The sequence below is a fragment of the Lactuca virosa genome, chromosome 3 (assembly GCF_052849685.1).
Source record: "Lactuca virosa cultivar CGN04683 chromosome 3, Lactuca_virosa_CGN04683_v6, whole genome shotgun sequence".
NCBI lineage: Eukaryota > Viridiplantae > Streptophyta > Magnoliopsida > Asterales > Asteraceae > Lactuca > Lactuca virosa.
This window is the reverse complement of record NC_136428.1, coordinates 50,814,258-50,833,708: the sequence shown is the minus strand read 5'-3', so window position 1 is coordinate 50,833,708 and position 19,451 is coordinate 50,814,258. Positions and strand designations below refer to the sequence as shown.

The window sequence follows — 19,451 nt, the reverse complement described above, 5'->3', positions numbered from 1 at the left end:
ATGAGTGTCTATGTGTGTCGGAGATGTAAGTTGCGTGTTGGAATCGAGTTGGAACGTCATAATCGAGTTGGAACGTCGGAATCGAGTCAGAACGTCGGAATCGGAATGCGATTTTCCGGAATGATATCGCTGCCTCAAATTATATTTCAGAATTTGAAATTCAAAATCCAGATCCGGAACATATACAGTTGATCCAAAATAGACATTTCGGATCCAATGAAATGGGTCCGGCCACCCGAAAATAATTCGGAATTCGTTCCAAAACGACCAATTCCGGAATATGTGGTTATTTTGCAAAAAAAAATGTTATATTTTAAAAAAAACCCAAAAAAAAGATTAGATTACTCAATTTTTCTTTTTGTATAACTAAAATATTTGACGAGGTTTAAACATCAAAGGATGATGCTTTTTTCAATATTTTTATTGTTGGGTGATATTTTTTTTTAATATTCTTCAAAATAAATGTAAACACGTAGCAACTATTATTATTATTATTATTATTATTATTACTATTATTATTATTATTATTATTATTTGTTATTTGTTATCTTTTTTTTCCACACGGTTAGTAGATTAAAATATACCAAAAAATGTAATTGATATAATTAAAGAAAAGATTAATTACATTATAACTACCACATTTCAAAATTTATAGTAGAATAACTATAACTATTAAGTTAATAAATTCCAAAAACATTAAACACGTCTTAACTCCAAATTTCATCTGAAAATTCACATCAGTTGAATTCTTCAAGACTTTAACCATACAATGATGTGATTTATAAAAAAACAAAAATAATATTTCTTTTGGCATTTGTTTACACCGTACTTAACCACCAAAAAAATATACCTCCTATATCATAAGACACGCCATATTTCTACATATCTTTAAAAAAGAAAAACAACAATATACACATGTTTAAACACAATCATACTTGACACATTATCGTCATCTTCATCTTGAAAACCAACAACCACATACACATTTTTAAACGCGAACACATTTGCTCAAAACTCATATAAGGATATATATATAGAAACCGCAACAAATATAAGCAAACATATATAAATAGTAGCAACACTTCAAAATTTTCATCACACTCGGCAATATCAATTCATGCAATATATACAAACAGGTACACACCATTGGGATTTTAAATCCCAAATTGGAGGGACCATCATCAAAACGTTTGAAGCACAAAAAGTGACATTCTTGGGAATGGAAAGGCATGAAATTCCACATACAACCGACGATTAGATTACCCACAAAGACATCAAAATCATCGATGATGGGCCTTCGCTACTCCCTAACCAACATCAATTTCTCTCATTACTACTGCCTCCACGAAAGAAATCCAAAACGAAAAAAAATGAAAGAGTTTGCAAGTACTTCTCCAACTTCGTTTTCATCTTATTCATTTTCCAACTCCTTTGTTATTATTGTGTGTGTATGTACTATAAGGAGTGAATTCTTACTTTCTTTGTTAGGATTTTTTTTTCTTCACAATCCTAAATCCTTTTAATAGACTTATTTACTTAATTACACACACGCGCGCGCGCGCGCGCGCACACACATATATATATATATATATATATATATATATATATATATATATATATATATATATATATATATATATAATTTTTGAATTAACTTTATATGGTTGTTTGTAATTGGTTCTCCTGTTGTTTTAAGGAATGAAATAGGATGAAAACTGAGTTTTTGAGTTTTTTTTAAAGAAAAAAAGGGAATGAAAGAAAAGAAAACATGTTTTTATTTAAAGATAGGAAAAACAAATGAGCATTTTTTGCGTTGAAATCTATCATTTCAAATGTGGAATGATGAAGAAAAGAAAAAAATAAAAGGAAAGATGAGCCTTCTTTATTTTCCTTCATTTCCATCATTTCCCTAGGCGTTGATTACTTAGTAGCCAAGTTTAAAAGGTTTTTCCATATATGTTTTAAAATGATCATTAAGTTTTAAAAATAAACGTAATAAACAATTAATTAATAGTCTCTCCGTCCCAATATTATTGTCCACGGACAAAAAACACACATATTAAGAAAAACATTAATTATCACTAACTTTATTTAATAAAATGACAGCTTTGTCCTTACTTTGCATTTAATGTTCCATTAAATGCTTAGTTGGTTAAGTAATAATGAGGGAGTATTTTGGTAAAAATGTTATTTATTTTTAAAAGTGGACTATTATTTTGGGACAAACCAAAAAGGAAAGATGGACTATAATTTTGGGACGGAGGGAGTATATTGGTTACACATTAGATACAATTACTTATCTTAATCCTTATCGTTTTTTAAATTAAACTTTTGTTATAACTTTTAATTTAACATTCTAATTTAGTTATTCTACCCTATGAAAATTAAAATTAGTTTTGTTGAAAAATGAATTTTTAACTTTTCTTTCACAGCCATGTAGTAATCAATTTTGTTATAACTATTTGGGTACGTTTTTATAATATTCGCCGTTTTAAAAAAAAATGATTTTGAGTTTAATTAAAATGATCGTTTGGATTTTCCAAACCGTGTTAATCATATTTGACCGAACGATAAGTCTATAAGTTACCTTAATGATGATGATATTGTTTGTTTGTTTGCACAAAAAAATTAAGATACAACAATAATCTATTAATAAAAATTAATTAATGACGAATTGTTTTTTTGTTTTATTTAATGGTGAGATTAAATTGCGAAAGTGTGTTTTCGTGGGGAAGGGGAGAGATTCCATTTACCAAATGTGAGAAAGAAAACGAGAAAAAGAGGATACTCAGATTGTGTGAAAATCTTTCTACAATCCTCGTCGAATCGATTCCAAATATAGAAATTATTTACTTCATAGTTCATAGTGTATGCGTTCGTGGGGTTTTTACACATCTACTCAGTGTCAATTGGCCAAATTCATGCCCGATTCACTCATCCAAGACGAAGGAAAATGCGGATTAGTGTATAGAAATCGTTTCTGGTGTTCGATAAACCATTAAACTCCAGACTTTGCATTTCTGATTTCATTTCAGCGACAATCGGGTTGATTTTGAGTCGTCGATTCTTGTGTTTGAAGTTTGCGAAATGGACGGCGAGGGCGACGTGGCTATGACTCCAGCTGGCTTAGACTGGAAATTCTCTCAGGTTTTTGGTGAACGTGCTGCAGGAGAAGAGGTTCAAGAAGGTACAAACAATCTTTAATCGATGTGTATTTTTTCTATTTCTAAGTAAATTTCGCTTTGGTTTTGTTAATCAAATTTGGTGTATTCAATTTCGCTGTGGTTTTGTTTTGATTTAGTTCGTTCTCGCTTCTTCTGTTTCTTACTGTCGCAGAAAAAAAAAAACAGGGACGTTTTGATTCTTAATTGAACCTGTACTTTTCCAATTGAAAATTGATTGATAATGCAATTCTTTGCATGTACGTAATGAAGCTATACCTTCTGCTTGATCATCTAAAGTTGAAGCTAAGGGAATTTGGTTTCCAATATGCTAAATTATGTATCTATTTACAGAATGCAGCGATTAAACTGAAAATACAGACCTTTTGAGTTCTGATAACTTAAGCCAAAACATAGAGGGGAAACTTATTAGATGTCATTATCTTGAGTAATCAATGCTAAATCATCTGCATCTATTTACACTTTGAATGCTTTCATTGCAGTTGATGTCATTTCAGCAATAGAATTTGATAAAACTGGTGATCATCTTGCAACCGGAGATCGTGGAGGTCGTGTGGTTTTATTTGAAAGAACTGACCAAATAGATGTATGCTCCATGATCATTGATCATGTTCTTTAAAATTTGTTCATTTATCTTGTTAATTCACATTATAACATGAAAATGTATAATATAGCATGGTGTTCTTCGAAGAGTTCTAGAAGGAATGGATTGTTCCAGCAGCCGTCACCCTGAATTCCGTTATAAAACAGAATTCCAAAGTCATGAGCCTGAGGTTTGTTTGTCATTTTGTGTTAATTTTATCATAGATCATGTATATTTATTCTCATATTTATGTGATTTCAGTTTGATTATTTAAAAAGCTTGGAAATTGAAGAGAAAATCAACAAGATTAAATGGTGTCAAACAGCTAACAGTTCCCTTTTTCTGCTATCCACTAATGATAAAACCATAAAGTTCTGGAAGGTATGAATATAAAAAAGTTTTATACTACTTTTTTGGGATTATTATTTGTATTTCAATCTATGCTAATTTCCTTATAATTTTTACCAGGTCCAAGAAAAGAAGATCAAGAAGATATGCAACTTTAATATAGACCCTTCAAATCATTTGAGCAATGGTTTTATTAATAGTTCAAATGTACATACATCTCTACGATTACCTATGGTAGTTCTATGCAGATTGCAGCCTAATTATTTATTATTTCTAATAGTTAAATAATTATTTATTTTCATTAAAAGTTCCAACTTTTTATGTTCAGGTAACCAGTCATGACTCCAGCCTTTTAGCTAGATGTAGAAGAACATATGCCCATGCTCATGACTATCATATTAATTCCATTTCTAATAACAGGTGTGCTTCAATACTTTTACTTTATTTAATATACATTTAAAATGTTATCTGATTATTTATTAATTATTTCCATTTTGTAGTGATGGTGAAACATTTATCTCAGCTGATGATTTACGCATAAACCTTTGGAACTTTGAAATCAACAGTCAGAGTTTTAATATTGTTGACATGAAGCCTGCAAACATGGATGATTTAACTGGTGATAGTATTTTTTTTTTTCAAATTAAATACTAGGTTTATAATATTTTTAACAATTGTTAAAATTTGTTTGTACAGAGGTTATAACTTCAGCAGAGTTTCATCCTTCACATTGTAATATGTTGGCCTATAGTAGCTCAAAAGGGTCAATAAGGCTTCTTGATTTGAGGCAATCAGCTTTATGTGACAATCATAGCAAATTGTAAGTAAATACAATTTTGAATTTTTTACTAAACTATTTTCCTTCATTTATATTTCTTATTATTCATTTACTGTTACAGATTTGAAGAACATGAACCTCAAGGTTCAAGATCTTCTTTCACAGACATTATTTCCTCAATTTCTGATATCAAGTTTGCAAAGGGGGGTAGGTATATACTGAGTCGCGACTACATGACACTTAAGGTACTTTTTTTTTTTAAATATTTCATTTGTATATATATTTTTTCCATAAATATTTATTAAAAATATTTTCTTTTTTATTATTTGTGATCAGCTGTGGGATATAAATATGGGTCCCGGCCCAGTTGCAACTTTCCAAGTGCATGAACATTTGAGACCCAAGGTAATTAATTATAAACCTTTTAACAACTTTATAAATATAATTTCATATTATGAAATAAGGTCAGCTCATTCTTTATTTACTTATTTATTTTTCAGTTGTGTGATTTATATGAAAACGATTCGATATTTGATAAGTTTGAGTGTTGTCTGAGTGGTGATGGACAACGGGTGGCAAGTGGTTCTTACAGGTTTGACTTTCATATTCTTGACTTGATTACCTTTTTTTTTTTTTTTCTATTATATCCCTCAAAAATGAGTTATTTTATATAATTTTTCTTATATTTTTATGTTGTACTAACCTATAATTTGTAATCCAGCAATTTGTTTCGTGTTTTTGGTTGTTCTGAGGGGAGCTCAGAAGCAACAACTTTAGAGGCAACCAAGAATCCCACAAGGTATACACCATTCATTTACTTGTGTTTATTTTAATAAAAAAAAACTTAATATATAAGTATATACTATAATATTTGATGTTTGTAAATTGTAATTAACTAAAATAGGAGACAAATCCAAACCCCTCCAAGATTCTTAAGATCCCCTGCAAACTATTCTCATGCTGTTGGCAGCAGGCGAGGTATGTAAAATTGAAATGTACATTTAATCCGACAATGAGTTTTCTCAAATAATTTTAAGAATCATTTATAATATTAATTTGGTAGGTTTGGATAACTCAGGAGTTGACATAAATGGAAACAACAGTTATGATTTTTCAACAAAGTTGCTCCACCTGGCATGGCATCCAAATGAGAACTTAATCGCATGTGCTGCTTCAAACAGCTTGTATATGTATTATGCATTAAAGAAGGACAGGACAATGGCATACTTGTAAATTTCTTGAAATCTGGCAACACCTACCTCCTTTTTCCATGTTGATATCTGTTTGCTTTAATATATGTTAATGAGGAAGGTGTTCTTGAGTATTATTATTACTGATGGGTGTAATTGTTAGATTAAAACAATATAAAGTATAAACTCCCTTATAACCAAAAACATGGTGATTTCGGAGATATTTTATATGTATTTTTGGTTGGGAGCAATGTATACAACTTTTGTACAAAGTAATATTGCATGAATTTTGATTTAGATCTCCAAAATTTTGTTTGTTCATGTTTATATATCTCTTAATTATATTTATATCAGTTTGTGTTGAAAATCCATCCAAATTTTGTTATTTACTCATGTGTCATCCCTAAGTTTACATTTAATTGCAAATATTATTTTTGACCCATATGACATGACTTTAAGTTTGAATTAAACTTGCAATTTTGTTTAAAGCAAAGAGACTACATCCGCACTGAATGCAAACTTAGGAACGACAACATTGAGACAATTACAAAAATTTGGAATGAAATTGCAAATTTGGATAAAGTATAGAGACTAAATTTTCAATTTACTCTAAAAACTAACATGACATCTAGAGGACCAAAATCTTAAAGATTTCTTTCAACAAAATCTATAGCAAAATGTCATGAAAACTAATTAAACTTGGTCTTTTAACATCGGAATGATATAATGGCCCCTTTCTAGGGGTGCACGTGGTGTAATTTAGTGTGATTTTTGGTTAAACCAATCCAAAAATCAAAAAGAGCGCGTCTTAGTTTAAGAAAATTGTATGGTTCCTTTTTTGTGTGTGGTGCAATTTTCGGTTTTACTTGTGGTTTGGTTTTTATCTGGTTTGACACGGGTTATAAACCATAATAGGTATGGAGTCGTTATTATATTCGGTCAGTTTTAAAACCATAAAAAATCAACATACTAGTCATATTTCTTTAGGTTTATAATAAGTAGAACACAAATATAAAACCTAATAAATGCATGTCATTTAGAGATAATGAAAGTTAGGAACTAAACTTCCACACATACCATGATCCTCCCTAATAAATAACATGACATTTAATAGAACTTCAAAGCATTATGGAGGGTTGAATGGTGTATCCCCATTCAATGGCTAAATTAATATTTGAGTGGGTCCCATCTCATGCCTTTTTATTAAATAGAAATGTGTGTAATCTATTTAACTTCTAGAGTTTATTATAAGAATTAAATTGAAAAAATATTACGAAAAGGTCAAATGTTGATGATCTTGACATATCTAGTCATCACAAACGCATACATATCAGGACCGTTTGTCCCTATAAGGTACAAAAGTCTAGAAGAGGAATGGTTAGTTCAGGGAGATTTCACTTAGTCTTGATTTTTTTTTGGATATGTCTCATATGTCAAAAGAAAGGATCCAAAAAGAAACAAGTTCGAGGCAAATGCAAGGAAATTCACCTTCATAGGCTACAATTTGGAAGAAAGTGTGTTACCACTTTTGGGATAAAAAGGGTTATCACAAGTCGGGGTGTAGCATTCAACAAGAGTGACTTATACAATGATGAGATTTAAGCAAGCCCCAACAGAGAAAAGCAAGCAGAAAAGAAAATCAAGTTAAATTAGATGGAATCTCATATGAAAACATTTTAAAACCTATTAGTAGTCCTCCTAAGATTGGTGAAAGTGTAGGAAATAGTAAGAGCTTAGATGTGCCTGATATAATGGGAGCCTAGTGGATAAAGTTACAAATAAGGAAGAGATTGAATATCCTAATGTCCAAAGATCCACTAGAGAAATAAAAACTCCAGTAAAATATTATCCTTCAACAAACTACTTGTTATTAATAGAAAATGGTGAACTTGAATGCTACCCAAAGGCATTAAGGACGAAAGACTCCATATAGTGGAAGAATGCTATAGAAGATGAGTTGATCTCACTTGACAATAACTATACTTGGTACATTGTCATGTTACCAACGTGAACGAAAGTATTACAAAATAAGTGGGTGTCTCGAGTTAAATATGAGATAGATGATAGTAAGAGGTACAAGGATTGATCAGTGGTTAAAGGGTTCCAATAGATTAGGGGATGGTCTACAATGAGATATTCTCTCTAGTTATGAAGATGGATACTATTAGGTTGGTCTTGTGTATAATGTTGCAAAAAAATTTCATCTAGATTATAATGCAACTAGATGTAAAACTGTTTTCTTAATGGTGATCTAGACGAAGACATTTATATGGTATATCCAAATGGTTTTCATATAGTTGGCAAGGAAAATATGGTGTGCAAGTTAAATAAAAATTTGTATTGGTTGAATCAAACTCCACGATAGTTATACTTGAAGTTTGATAGCCTCATATAGAGGAGAGAGTATAAGATATGTGAGATGGATCAATGTTGTTACTTGAATAAGGTTCGCTTCTCATACATCAACCTGCTATTATATGTTGATGGCATGTTGATTGTTGGATCAAGCATGCAGGAGATCAACAGGTTGAAGAAGTAGTTGTCCAGAGAGTTCAAGATGAAGGACCTAGGGGCTGCCAAGAAAATATAGGGCACGTGCCAAGCCAAAGATAAAGTTGTTGATATTCTAAAGCTTTCCCAAGCAACGTACGTCATGGAAGTTCTAGATAAGTTAAGTATGACAGAAACTAAGGCCAAAAGTATACCTGTGGGAAGTCAGTTTATATTCTCAAAGAAATAGTCTACAAAAAAAAGGAATAAGACAAAAAAGAGATGGCTAAAGTTCCATACTCCTCAATAGTTGGTAGCTTGATGTACATTATGATATGCAACAAACCATCTATTGCTCATGTAGTGAGAGTTATAAGTAGGTTTATGTTTAATAGGGGGAAATAACATTGAGAATGAGTCAAGTGGCTATTATGCTACTTGAAAGGAACTTCCGAGTGTTCCTTATGCTTCAAAAGGAAAAAGGGTAGTCTTGGAATGTTTTGATGATACTGATGTAAGGAGATGCGTAGATTTAAGAAAAACCACAACAAATTATATGCTCAAAACTAGGGGTATATCAGTTAGTTTCATATCTATGTTACATAATAATATTGATATTACAAAAGTACAACAAAATTATATGTTGACAAACAGGGGTATGTAAATCAACTGGATGTCCCGATTACAGAATAGTACTGATATTACAAAAGCAAGCAATGAATTATATGGTCGGAGATCTTCCTATTAGAACTGAGGATGAAACAATAAGATTGTGTAATACATTTTGACAACTAGTGCACAGTCTACTTGAAAAAGAATATAGTATTTCATAGTAGGATGAAACACATTTATATGAGGTATCACTTTATCCGATAATTGATAGGTGATATCATTCTGAATTCTATGAAAATCCGTGGTACGAAGAATCCAATAGACATCAAGGCGGTGACGACAGAAAAGTTGAATTTGTGTATGCCTTTAAATGAGCTTACAAATAGTTTGTAGCGAAAGTATAAACGGGAGAGAGATGAGGGTTACAAAGTTCTAGATTAGATGATAGCATATTGGTTATTCAACCTCCAAGTGGGAGATCGTTTAGTTGTGAAGTCTGATATTCTCTTTCACCTTATTGTCGCTATGTAGAGTCCAAGTGGAATTTAAATGTGTCATGCGCCAAATTCGCCGGTCATTTTCTTGGATTGGCCATATTCGCAAAATTTAAATCAGCTTGCTTTTATAGATAGATCCCTTGTGACTTAACGTAACCTTATTCAAAAAGTGTAATTAGACGACTATTAATAAAATCTCTCTCTCTCTCTCTCTCTCTCTCTCTCTCACACACACACACATTTGACTATAAAGGTAACTCAATTTCTCAAATCAAGTAAACCACGTTAAATATTATGTTTTTATTTCTTATTGCATTTTTACTCTCTATGTATGTAAAAACGTTTATCGTTCATCAAAATGCTTAAATTCTAACATACCCGCCCTTATAAAATTTGTTTTGTTTGAGGGGGTGCCGTAACAAGCACTCTTAGGAGATTGTGATGTTTTTTTATATGTTTTTAGAAAATTTGATTTCAAACCATTATTTGCTTATAACGACTAAGTCAACAACCATATGAATTTTAAATTTACGATGGCTTGTATTTATTGATGAATTTTTGCTTTATTACCATTTATTGTTGTGTAAAAGTTAAAACATTCATATATGTCACATTTATGTGTAACGTAGGGGTGAACATTTGGACCTCTGTACTGTACTGTACTGTACTGGACCGGACCTGGACCAGCCTTAACATGTCTGGTCCAAGATCCATCAATCCATAAAATACGTCTGGTTCAAGAGTCGGTCCTATCCGGTTCTGATCCGCTTCAGTCCAAATGCTCATCCCTACAGTCGTAATAGATAAATTAACTTTTGGTAAGTCTTTAACGAGTTGTACTATATGCATTTAAAGTTGCACCGATTCAACCGGTACAAGAACGTGAAAACCCAGACCTGACCAACCTCAATAGGTCTAGTCCAAGTTCCATTAATTTCTGTCAAACCGGTCCGTTAGATCCAAATACTTACCCCAGGACTATAATGTATATTAGCGTGATTAATTACTATATCTTGGTCAATAAGAAAATAAAAAAATATCATAAATTACACTGTTTTTATAAACGACCTGTCCTTCAATAATTTTCATGCATATTTCTCGTAAATTTCTGTAAATCTCGATCAAGGGGAAATTCAATCGATGGCTTACAGGCGTAGTCTCACTACAAGGGCAAAACTTTTGGCTCAACAACGATTTGCCCCTTCGTTTTTGTATGCTCATTACGAAGATGATCGTAAAAATCCACATACGGATGATAAATTAAAGGGTTTTCTCCAAAGTCGATCATATGGTTGCGTCGGTAACAACACGAACAGTTCGCTAGGGTTTGGCGGAGGCGGTGGCGCTGTGAGTTTTCGAGATCCGAGATGGTCTCAGTTTCTTCATGCACCGTTGAAGACAAGTGGGTTCTTGTTAACTAGAAATATGTCCACCACGAGTGAAGTTGCTGTTGCTGCTGCGGAATCTTGGCCACCAGTTGCAGTTTTGCAGCATGCCATTGATGGGATTCATAACTTTACGGGACTGAATTGGTAATGAGATAGATACATTTGTATGACTCTGTTAAGCCTACTGCGATCATACTTTGCATCGTGATCTGTTTTTAGTTTATGATTTGAGGTAAAATTCACTTTGTTTTGGATAGTGGACTTAAAAGTTAAAATCCATACATAGCTTGCTATTGTTGTGAACTGGATCGAACAAACTAGAATCAATATACCTTCTAATGGGTGCCTTTATGGTGTAGAAGTATTCAAACACCATGTTATACTCTGTTCTGATATAATTAATAGGCCTTTTAATGACAGAGGCATCTGCTGGCTCGTAGTTTGTATGTCATGACTCATGTATAACAATGAAGTGTGAATGCCTAGTTGAAGTTGTTACAGTTCCATGATCGATCATGTTATGTGCTATGCTTCCGATGCATATGTATATTGATTATTGAAAGAATTAACATTAATTAATTCATTTTCTTCACTTTCAGGTGGTCAAGCATAGTAATAGCAACTGTTGCTATTAGAACCTTGTTGGCTCCAATCACGATTAATCAGCACAAGGTTGCCTCAAAGTTAACTGTGAGCTCTACTCATTTGCCTAACATATTTATTAGTTCATACATTTGGAGTTGAAAGCCATTAATATATGTAAAACATCAGTCAACTTCTCTCCCCATCTCTCTCTGGGTGTGTGTCCTGAGTCCTGAGTATAATAGTATATTGAGTTATCTTGTTCAGAGGTAGCATTGATCTCTTGACATTTTGCATACAGATTTTGGGGCCAGAATTGGAGCAGATTCAGCAAAAGATGCAAGATAAGGTATGTCCATCATCAAACTTCTTCTGTCATCTGTCATGTTACATGTTACATAGATGAAAAGTTCATCTTTATGCTGGTTCACTATGTATAAAGAGCCACCTTTGTCTAAATTATAATATATTGTTTCAAAACGGAAGTTAAAGCTATTGAATAACATGCTTGTGAATCAATATCCTTTAATGCTACCACATAACTTTTGGTCACGAATAATTAATTGTTGATGCAAATAGAAGGCTGGGGGACTTCCTCCATGTGCAGTGCTCTTAATGTTTGTTTATTGAGTTAGACATGCTTATCCTTTTAAGAAGGTGAAACTGTTTGGCCCTTGCTTAATTTTATTATTAAAAATTATTAATAACCTTTTCAGAGCATGAGTCCGACAGCAGCAGCTGAAGTTGAGGCACAAAAGAAGAGAGTATATATGGAGTAAGCACTTTCCCTTGTTCCTTAGTGTGAGCTTCTGCTTGACATGATTTTAAGCCGTTGTTTTTGCATGATAATAATAATGTTATAATTGGAACTGAATATTTGTGCAGGTATTCTGCTGCTATGTATACTCAATTGACCAGGCTTTTCATCCAAGCCCCTGTTTTTGTCAGCTTTTTCCTTGCTGTAAGTCAAATATATATTAGTATATCCCAAATGGCAGCTTCAATCTTTTAATAATAATAATAATACTACATTTTTGGAATGTGTTGTAAGTTTTGAGTAAGGTGTAATGTGCAGATTGAGAAGATGGTGGAAAAGGTTCCATCTTTTCAAACTGGTGGGGCATCTTGGTTCATCGACCTTACCACTGCTGATGCTTTCTATATTCTTCCTTTATTGACTGCCATTTCATGCTGGAAAACTGTCGAGGTAAAAACATTGTTGTTGAATATTGTTTCAGTTGCCATGTCACCTTTTGGATTTCCTTTGTCCTTATTGTATATATGTTGTGTTCCTCAGTTTACCATGCAGGAAGGTAAGCGTGGTGGTGTCTGGAAAAACATTGCAAGGGGTGGTGCTGCTCTTACACTTCCTCTTACAGCAAGTTTCCCAAACGTATCTATCACATCACAACTCTTTCTTAATTATGAAAATTCCAACGTTCTCACTTGTTGAAACTTTTCAGTTAGCTAAATATGGCTGAGAATGATTTAGAAGTGGCTTTGTAGGAATGAAACAATTGGTTGATAGTTGATACTCGTCTGAATGAAACAGAGGAAGTTATATCTCTATTGATTTCTAAAATTACGTATTCACGCTTCACAGAAATGTAATAGCACACAATATATATCAAACTACTCTTTGATTAATTTGGAAATATAACTCAAAAACCAAATTAGTTTACAGTGTGTTTTTGTTTCTCTGTGTTGGTGTGTATTACCCTCTTGATAATGCACTGTATTTATAAGATGGACTAAATAATTTCCAATCCTATAATAATAAACATGAGACCCAACCAACTTGTTGGTGTCCCCTACTTTATTTGTGGGTGGAAGACATGAGTGAAGTGAAATGAGGAATTAGGATTCCAACAATCACCCCCGAATCTCTAAGTCCTTCTAGAGATGTCTTCAATCCCGATCAAGTCCCGCATTATCTTGAACTTGGTTCGAGCCAACGGTTTTGTGAGAATGTCTGCCTTTTGTTCTTCACCTGGAATGTACTCCACCTCCACTTGTTCCTTTTCAACGCAATTACGAATGAAGTGAAACCTAGTGTGAATGTGTTTACTTCTTCCGTGAAAAACGGGATTCTTTGTTAGTTCGATAGCCGACTTGTTATCAACTCTAAGAACCACCTTCTCTTGCGTTTTGTTCAAGATTTCTCCCAGCAAATCTTGAAGCCATATTGCTTTACATGCAGCCGCAGTGGCTGCCATGAACTCTGCCTCGCAAGATGATAAAGCAACAGTATCTTGCTTTTGCGAACACCATGTTATTGGAGACAACCCATAGTAGAAAATATGACCAGTTGTGCTTCTTCCGCCATCTGGATCAACATTATGACTACTATCACTGTAACCAATTATTCGATTTTGTCCCATCCTCTCGTACTTGATTCCGTATCCCGTTGTTCCTCGTAAATACCTTAGGATGTGTTTGATTGCAACACCATGTGATTCTCTTGGATCTTGCATGTATCGACTAACAACTCCAACCGCATATGCCATATCGGGTCTTGTCTGCAAGAGATATCTAAGGCATCCTACCAACTTTTGGTATTGTGTCGGGTCGATTTCGGGTTCATCTTCGGCCTTCGACATTTTGGTTCCTGGATCCATGGGAATGTGGGTAGGATTGCAATCATGTAAACCGGCTTCCTTCAGAATGTGTTGTGCATACGCTTCTTGGTTTATTGTAATCCCCGATTCATCCTGTTTGACTTCAATGCCCAGGTAGTAAGTTAATCTTCCAAGATCAGACATCTCGAAGTTCTTGGACATTTCAAATTTGAACCTTTTGATCATGCTCAAATTTGTACCTGTGACAAACAAATCATCAACATAGATTGCTAAAATTAGCAAGTTGGATCCTTCGTTCTTCCGGTACACCGATGGTTCTTTCATGCACTTGTGAAGTTTCATTCCTTTCAAAATCCCATCAAGTTTCGTATTCCATGCTCTCGGTGCTTGTCTAAGACCATATAGTGCTTTTAAAAGACGGTACACCTTGTGCTCGTCGCCTTTCCTTATGTAGCCTTCCGGTTGATACACATAGACGGTTTCTCTCAACTCTCCATGTAAGAAAGCCGTCTTGACATCCAAGTGGTGAAGCTCCCATCCATTGGTAGCGGCTAAGGCAATGAGAAACCGTATGGTTTCGATGCGAGATACCGGAGCAAATACTTCTTGAAAGTCAATACCAGGTTGTTGTACGTACCCTTTAGCAACCAATCTTGCCTTGTGTTTGTTTATGGTGCCATCTGCATTTTTCTTCAGCTTGAACACCCATTTGAGTCCAATGGGCTTCACCCCCATAGGCTTGTTTACGAGAGACCAAGTATTGTTCTTGTTGATCGAATTGATCTCTGTATTCATGGCTTTGACCCATTGTGGTTCTTTCTTTGCCTCTTCAACCGATACCGGCTCGTCATTGGTTGCTAGGAGAAGTTCTTCAATATCATCAACATAAAGTATATAATCTCGTAATCGAATTGGAAGCACCTTTGGTCTTGTGGGCCTTTGGTTTTGAACATTGTTTACGTTGTTGTTGACCGGACTTGGTTGCTCATTTTCTTGTACTTCCACTCCGTCTTCAATCTCGTGATCCGATTCGTTTGGTTCAATTGGTTCGTTGTTTACATCGTTTCCTTGGTTGTTGTTCGCCTTATCTTCCGGTAAATCCCATGGTACTATGAATGATCCTGGTTCTTCATTGTCGGGTGTAGCTTCGTTAACCCAATTCCACCCTTTGGTTTCATTAAAAATAACGTCTTGACTTACGATTATTTTTTGTGTAACCGGGTTAAAAAGACGATAAGCTTTCGTACCCGGTTCGGAACCAAGATGCACCAGTGGTCTTGATCTATCATCCAACTTCTTCACGTTTACCGGTTCAACTTTTGCATACGCTAGACACCCAAAGATGCGTACGTTCTCCAAATTAGGTTTTCTTTTATACAACTTCTCGTACGGAGTTGTATTACCAAGTACTCTTGTGTAAACACGGTTGATCAGGTTTGTGGAGTGTTTTACCGCTTCTCCCCATAGATAGTTTGGAACATGCATCGCCTTCATGATACTTCGTGTCATGTCCATAAGTGTTCTGTTTCTTCGTTCCACAATACCTTTTTGTTGTGGTGAATATGGGGCGGTAAGATGACGTTTGATTCCATTTAGATCACAAAATGAATTGAACTGGAGTGAGGTAAACTCACCCCCTCGTTCACTTCGAAACACCTTCAAAGACTTTCCAAGCTCATTCTCCGCCAAAGCTTTGAACTTTTTGAAGTGTGAAAACGCCTCACTTTTCTCTTTTAAGAGAAAAATCCACATATACCGTGAAAAATCGTCAATTAGTGTGAAAATGTACCGATTTTGACCCTTCGCTGACGGTGTTATCGGACCGCATAAATCACCGTGAACTAGCTCCAATGGCCGTGTTGCTTTGTACGTCGTCATTAATGGAAATGACTTTCTTGTTTGCTTGCCCACCAAACAAGACTCACATAATTGATTTTCATTGTCAAAATGTGGTAACCCTTTAACTAGACCATTCTTGGACATCTTCTTCATAGACTCGAAATTGATGTGCCCAAGTCTTGCATGCCAGCGCCACGTGTCTTCACTTAGTCTTGAATGAAGGCAAATAGGTACTCCAATGGGCAATTGTATTTTATAAAGACGGTTTGGAGTTCTTTGTACCTTCATTAATAAGCAGTTGTCGGCATCATGCATTGTCAAATAGTTGTCTTTCATCCGAATATCGCACTCGGCTTCGGTTGCTTGTCCGAGACTGAAAATATTATTTTTCAAATCCGGAATAAAATAAATCTCCGTTATCAATCGTTGTTGCCCCGATTTTCCTTGGAAAACAATTGAGCCTTTCCCTTTTATTTCGACACACGAATTATCACCGAATTTGACCTTTCCGGTTATTCCTTCGTCGAGTTCGGAGAAAAATAAACGATTTCCCGTCATGTGATTACTCGCCCCGTTGTCCAAATACCACACATCGTTGTCTTGTGAGTTGTCTTTGGATGGCATCACCTTTTCTTCATTTAGAAACACTTTTTCATGAAAAAATACAGTTTCACCAGCGTCGTCTTGCTCGGTGAAATTGCTTTCTTGGAATTTTTGAATTCGTTCCGGACATTTGGATGCGTAATGGCCCGACTTATAACATCTGTAACATATAATCTTCGACAGATCTTTTTTCGGGTTTCGGTTTGAGTCCGAATTGGAATTGGGCCGGTTATTGGGCTGTTTGGGCTTATTATTGGGTTGGGTCGATTTTGACCCGGATCCAATGGTTGACCCGGATCCGCTACCCGACCCGCTTGAGCCGTTTCGATTAAAGCTTCCCGACTCGGTGCCATTAGAACCCTTCCCCCGTTTTCCCCAATTCGTCTTCCCCGACGATCCAGAACCTCCTCCGCCATCGTTTCTCCATCCGCCACCACCACTCGTTCTAGCCATCAACACCTTTTGTTGCCCGTCTCCGTCCTCATCTGCTTTGATTCTTTCTTCATATGCTTTCAGACGTCCTACAACGTCGTTGAAGGATACCGTCTTCAAATCGAGCACTTGCTCGAGGGAGGCGACGATCTGAATGAACCAGTGAGGTACCACCGTCAAGAGTTTCGTTTCTCCGATGGGTTCTCCCAGTGACGCTGACTTCGAGGCGATTCCAGCGAGCTTTCTGGCGAAAGCGTCTATCGTCTCTGTCTCCTGCATCTTCAGTCGGTCTAGATCGGCGGTGAGTGTTTGAAGTCGGGCCTCTTTTACTCTGTCGGCTCCAACATGTCGAGCCCTAATCGACTCCCAGAGGACCATCGCTTTATCGACGTCCCCTATCTGCATTATCAAGCTCTCAGGGATTGCTGATACAACAATCCCATGGCAAGGTAATTCTTTTCTTCATTTTCTTCTCCTGGATCAATTACTGACCAGCTTTTATGAATTCGTAGGACAACTTTCATACGGAGGGACCAGACCATGTAATTGGTCTGGTTTAGCATTGGGCAAGCCACTGATGTGGTTCCAATTTCTTTGATTCTGACCGGAGGTGTAGCAGCACCGGTACCTCCAGCATCTTCAACGTCTGACATCTTCTTTTACTGGTGTCCTTCTTGATCACCATGTATTGAATTCAAGGCCCCTGTTCTTGAGCTCTGATACCAATTCACGCTTTACAGAAATGTAATAGCACACAATATGTATCAAACTACTCTTTGATTAATTTGGAAATATAACTCAAAAACCAAATTAGTTTACAGTGTGTTTTTGTTTCTCTGTGTTGGTGTGTATTACCCTCTTGATAATGCACTGTATTTATAAGATGGACTAAATCATTTCCAATCCTATAATAATAAACATGAGACCCAACCAACTTGTTGTTGTCCCCTACTTTATTTGTGGGTGGAAGACATGAATGGAGTGAAATGAGGAATTAGGATTCCAACATTAAACACCCCATTCATATTTTTGCAGGCTCTCTTCTGTTATTGGATCACCTCCAACTTGTTCTCCCTTTTATTCGGACTCAGTAAGTTACTCCACTATATATATATATATATATATATATATATATATATATATATGTATATATATATATATATGGTTAATATTATAGTATTTCATTTTATACTAGTTTTTGATCGGACAATTTTCTTCATCTTCTTCCTTGTTGATTCAGCAATAAAGAAACCTTCTGTGAAGAAGTTTCTGAATATACCCATAATAGTGCCTCCACCGCCGTCTCCTGGCACAATCACCAACACGAACCAGAGTGTAACTTGCTCATCACTTCCATGTCAGAAGCCGACTTCAGAAGAACGTAAATCTACAACTCAAAGACTATCATCATCATTACTCCTCAACCATAGGATCAAAAATCTAGAGAAACAACTCAAGGGAAGAAACAAGAACAAGAGGAAGAAGAGGTGCCGCTAAGTTTATTGTTTTGACTTTTCATCTACCAAATGTTGCATTTTTTTTTAAACACTATATCAGTGTATTTTGCAATATTTGTAATTTATTAAATTTTCCTGCCGTCTTTGTTTAGGGCTTCATATATTCACTGGGGGTATATTGATGAAACCCATATTTTATTTGGTATTATTGGATCAAACTAGTGCAAAGACTTTTTCTGAACCGATCGCATCCAACCAAATATATAAAAAAATTCAACTGGTTTTGTATTTAACTTACAACACTTGTAGAATAAACAAAACAAAAAAGTCAAAAAGAATGTTCTTTGTATATAAAAATGTTATGAAATTGTCTTATATCATTATATATATAAAGAATCCTGAAACAGCTGGATTGATCTATAGATCATTGTGGACAAACAAAAAGTAATATAAAAGATTTAAGGTCAATATTTGTGTATGATCCATTGATCCACATAGTCATATTTAAAGAAAAAAAAATGCATGATTTTATTAAAGAAGCTTTTGCTCACCCTCTCTTTCTACCATGCAATTCTTAGAGCATCTCAGGACTCCGGTGCATACCATTTCACTAGAGTTTAAAGAACTATCACGTCATCATTGTACAATCTAATATAACTTTCTCTTAAAAGATTCTTTAATGCATATATAACCTTATAAAGTTTAACGAATTAACACATCAACATTTTATATTTAATGATTTTATATTTAATATAGATTAATTTATCTCGTACCGGTGCCAAAAGACACATTGAATATTATTTTCAAAATTAATTCGGATGGTCCCTTGAATCTTAAAAAGTTGCACGCTTATTCCCTAACAACATAAAATGACGTTATTGCCCTTTTCAA

The 19,451-nt window shown here is 34.7% G+C and overlaps 2 protein-coding genes across 5 annotated transcripts; both read left to right on the top strand.

Moving 5' to 3' along the window:
- The first annotated feature begins 1,070 nt into the window (after positions 1-1,070).
- Positions 1,071-6,389, top strand: LOC145165658 (serine/threonine protein phosphatase 2A 55 kDa regulatory subunit B beta isoform-like). Of its 4 annotated transcripts, none has more exons than XM_079084442.1 (15): positions 1,071-1,386; positions 3,080-3,187; positions 3,665-3,768; positions 3,857-3,955; positions 4,027-4,146; positions 4,234-4,320; positions 4,442-4,533; positions 4,614-4,732; positions 4,810-4,933; positions 5,013-5,136; positions 5,228-5,296; positions 5,392-5,483; positions 5,613-5,690; positions 5,796-5,869; positions 5,955-6,389. In XM_079084442.1, exons 1-15 carry the CDS (start codon positions 1,230-1,232, stop codon positions 6,122-6,124), a joined length of 1,617 nt encoding a protein of 538 aa, XP_078940568.1. In that variant the 5' UTR covers positions 1,071-1,229; the 3' UTR covers positions 6,125-6,389. The 4 variants fall into 4 exon arrangements, with proteins under 4 accessions (XP_078940568.1, XP_078940567.1, XP_078940566.1 ...); XM_079084441.1 differs by having other exon boundaries at positions 4,234-4,347; positions 5,970-6,389; XM_079084440.1 differs by having other exon boundaries at positions 4,234-4,347.
- A 4,431-nt stretch (positions 6,390-10,820) lies between these two features.
- On the top strand, positions 10,821-18,629 carry LOC145163501 (mitochondrial inner membrane protein OXA1-like). Its single transcript, XM_079082340.1, has 9 exons — positions 10,821-11,212; positions 11,668-11,758; positions 11,952-11,999; positions 12,367-12,425; positions 12,536-12,611; positions 12,726-12,857; positions 12,948-13,043; positions 18,139-18,193; positions 18,344-18,629. Exons 1-9 carry the CDS (start codon positions 10,821-10,823, stop codon positions 18,598-18,600), a joined length of 1,206 nt encoding a protein of 401 aa, XP_078938466.1. The 3' UTR covers positions 18,601-18,629.
- The last annotated feature ends 822 nt before the right edge of the window (positions 18,630-19,451 follow it).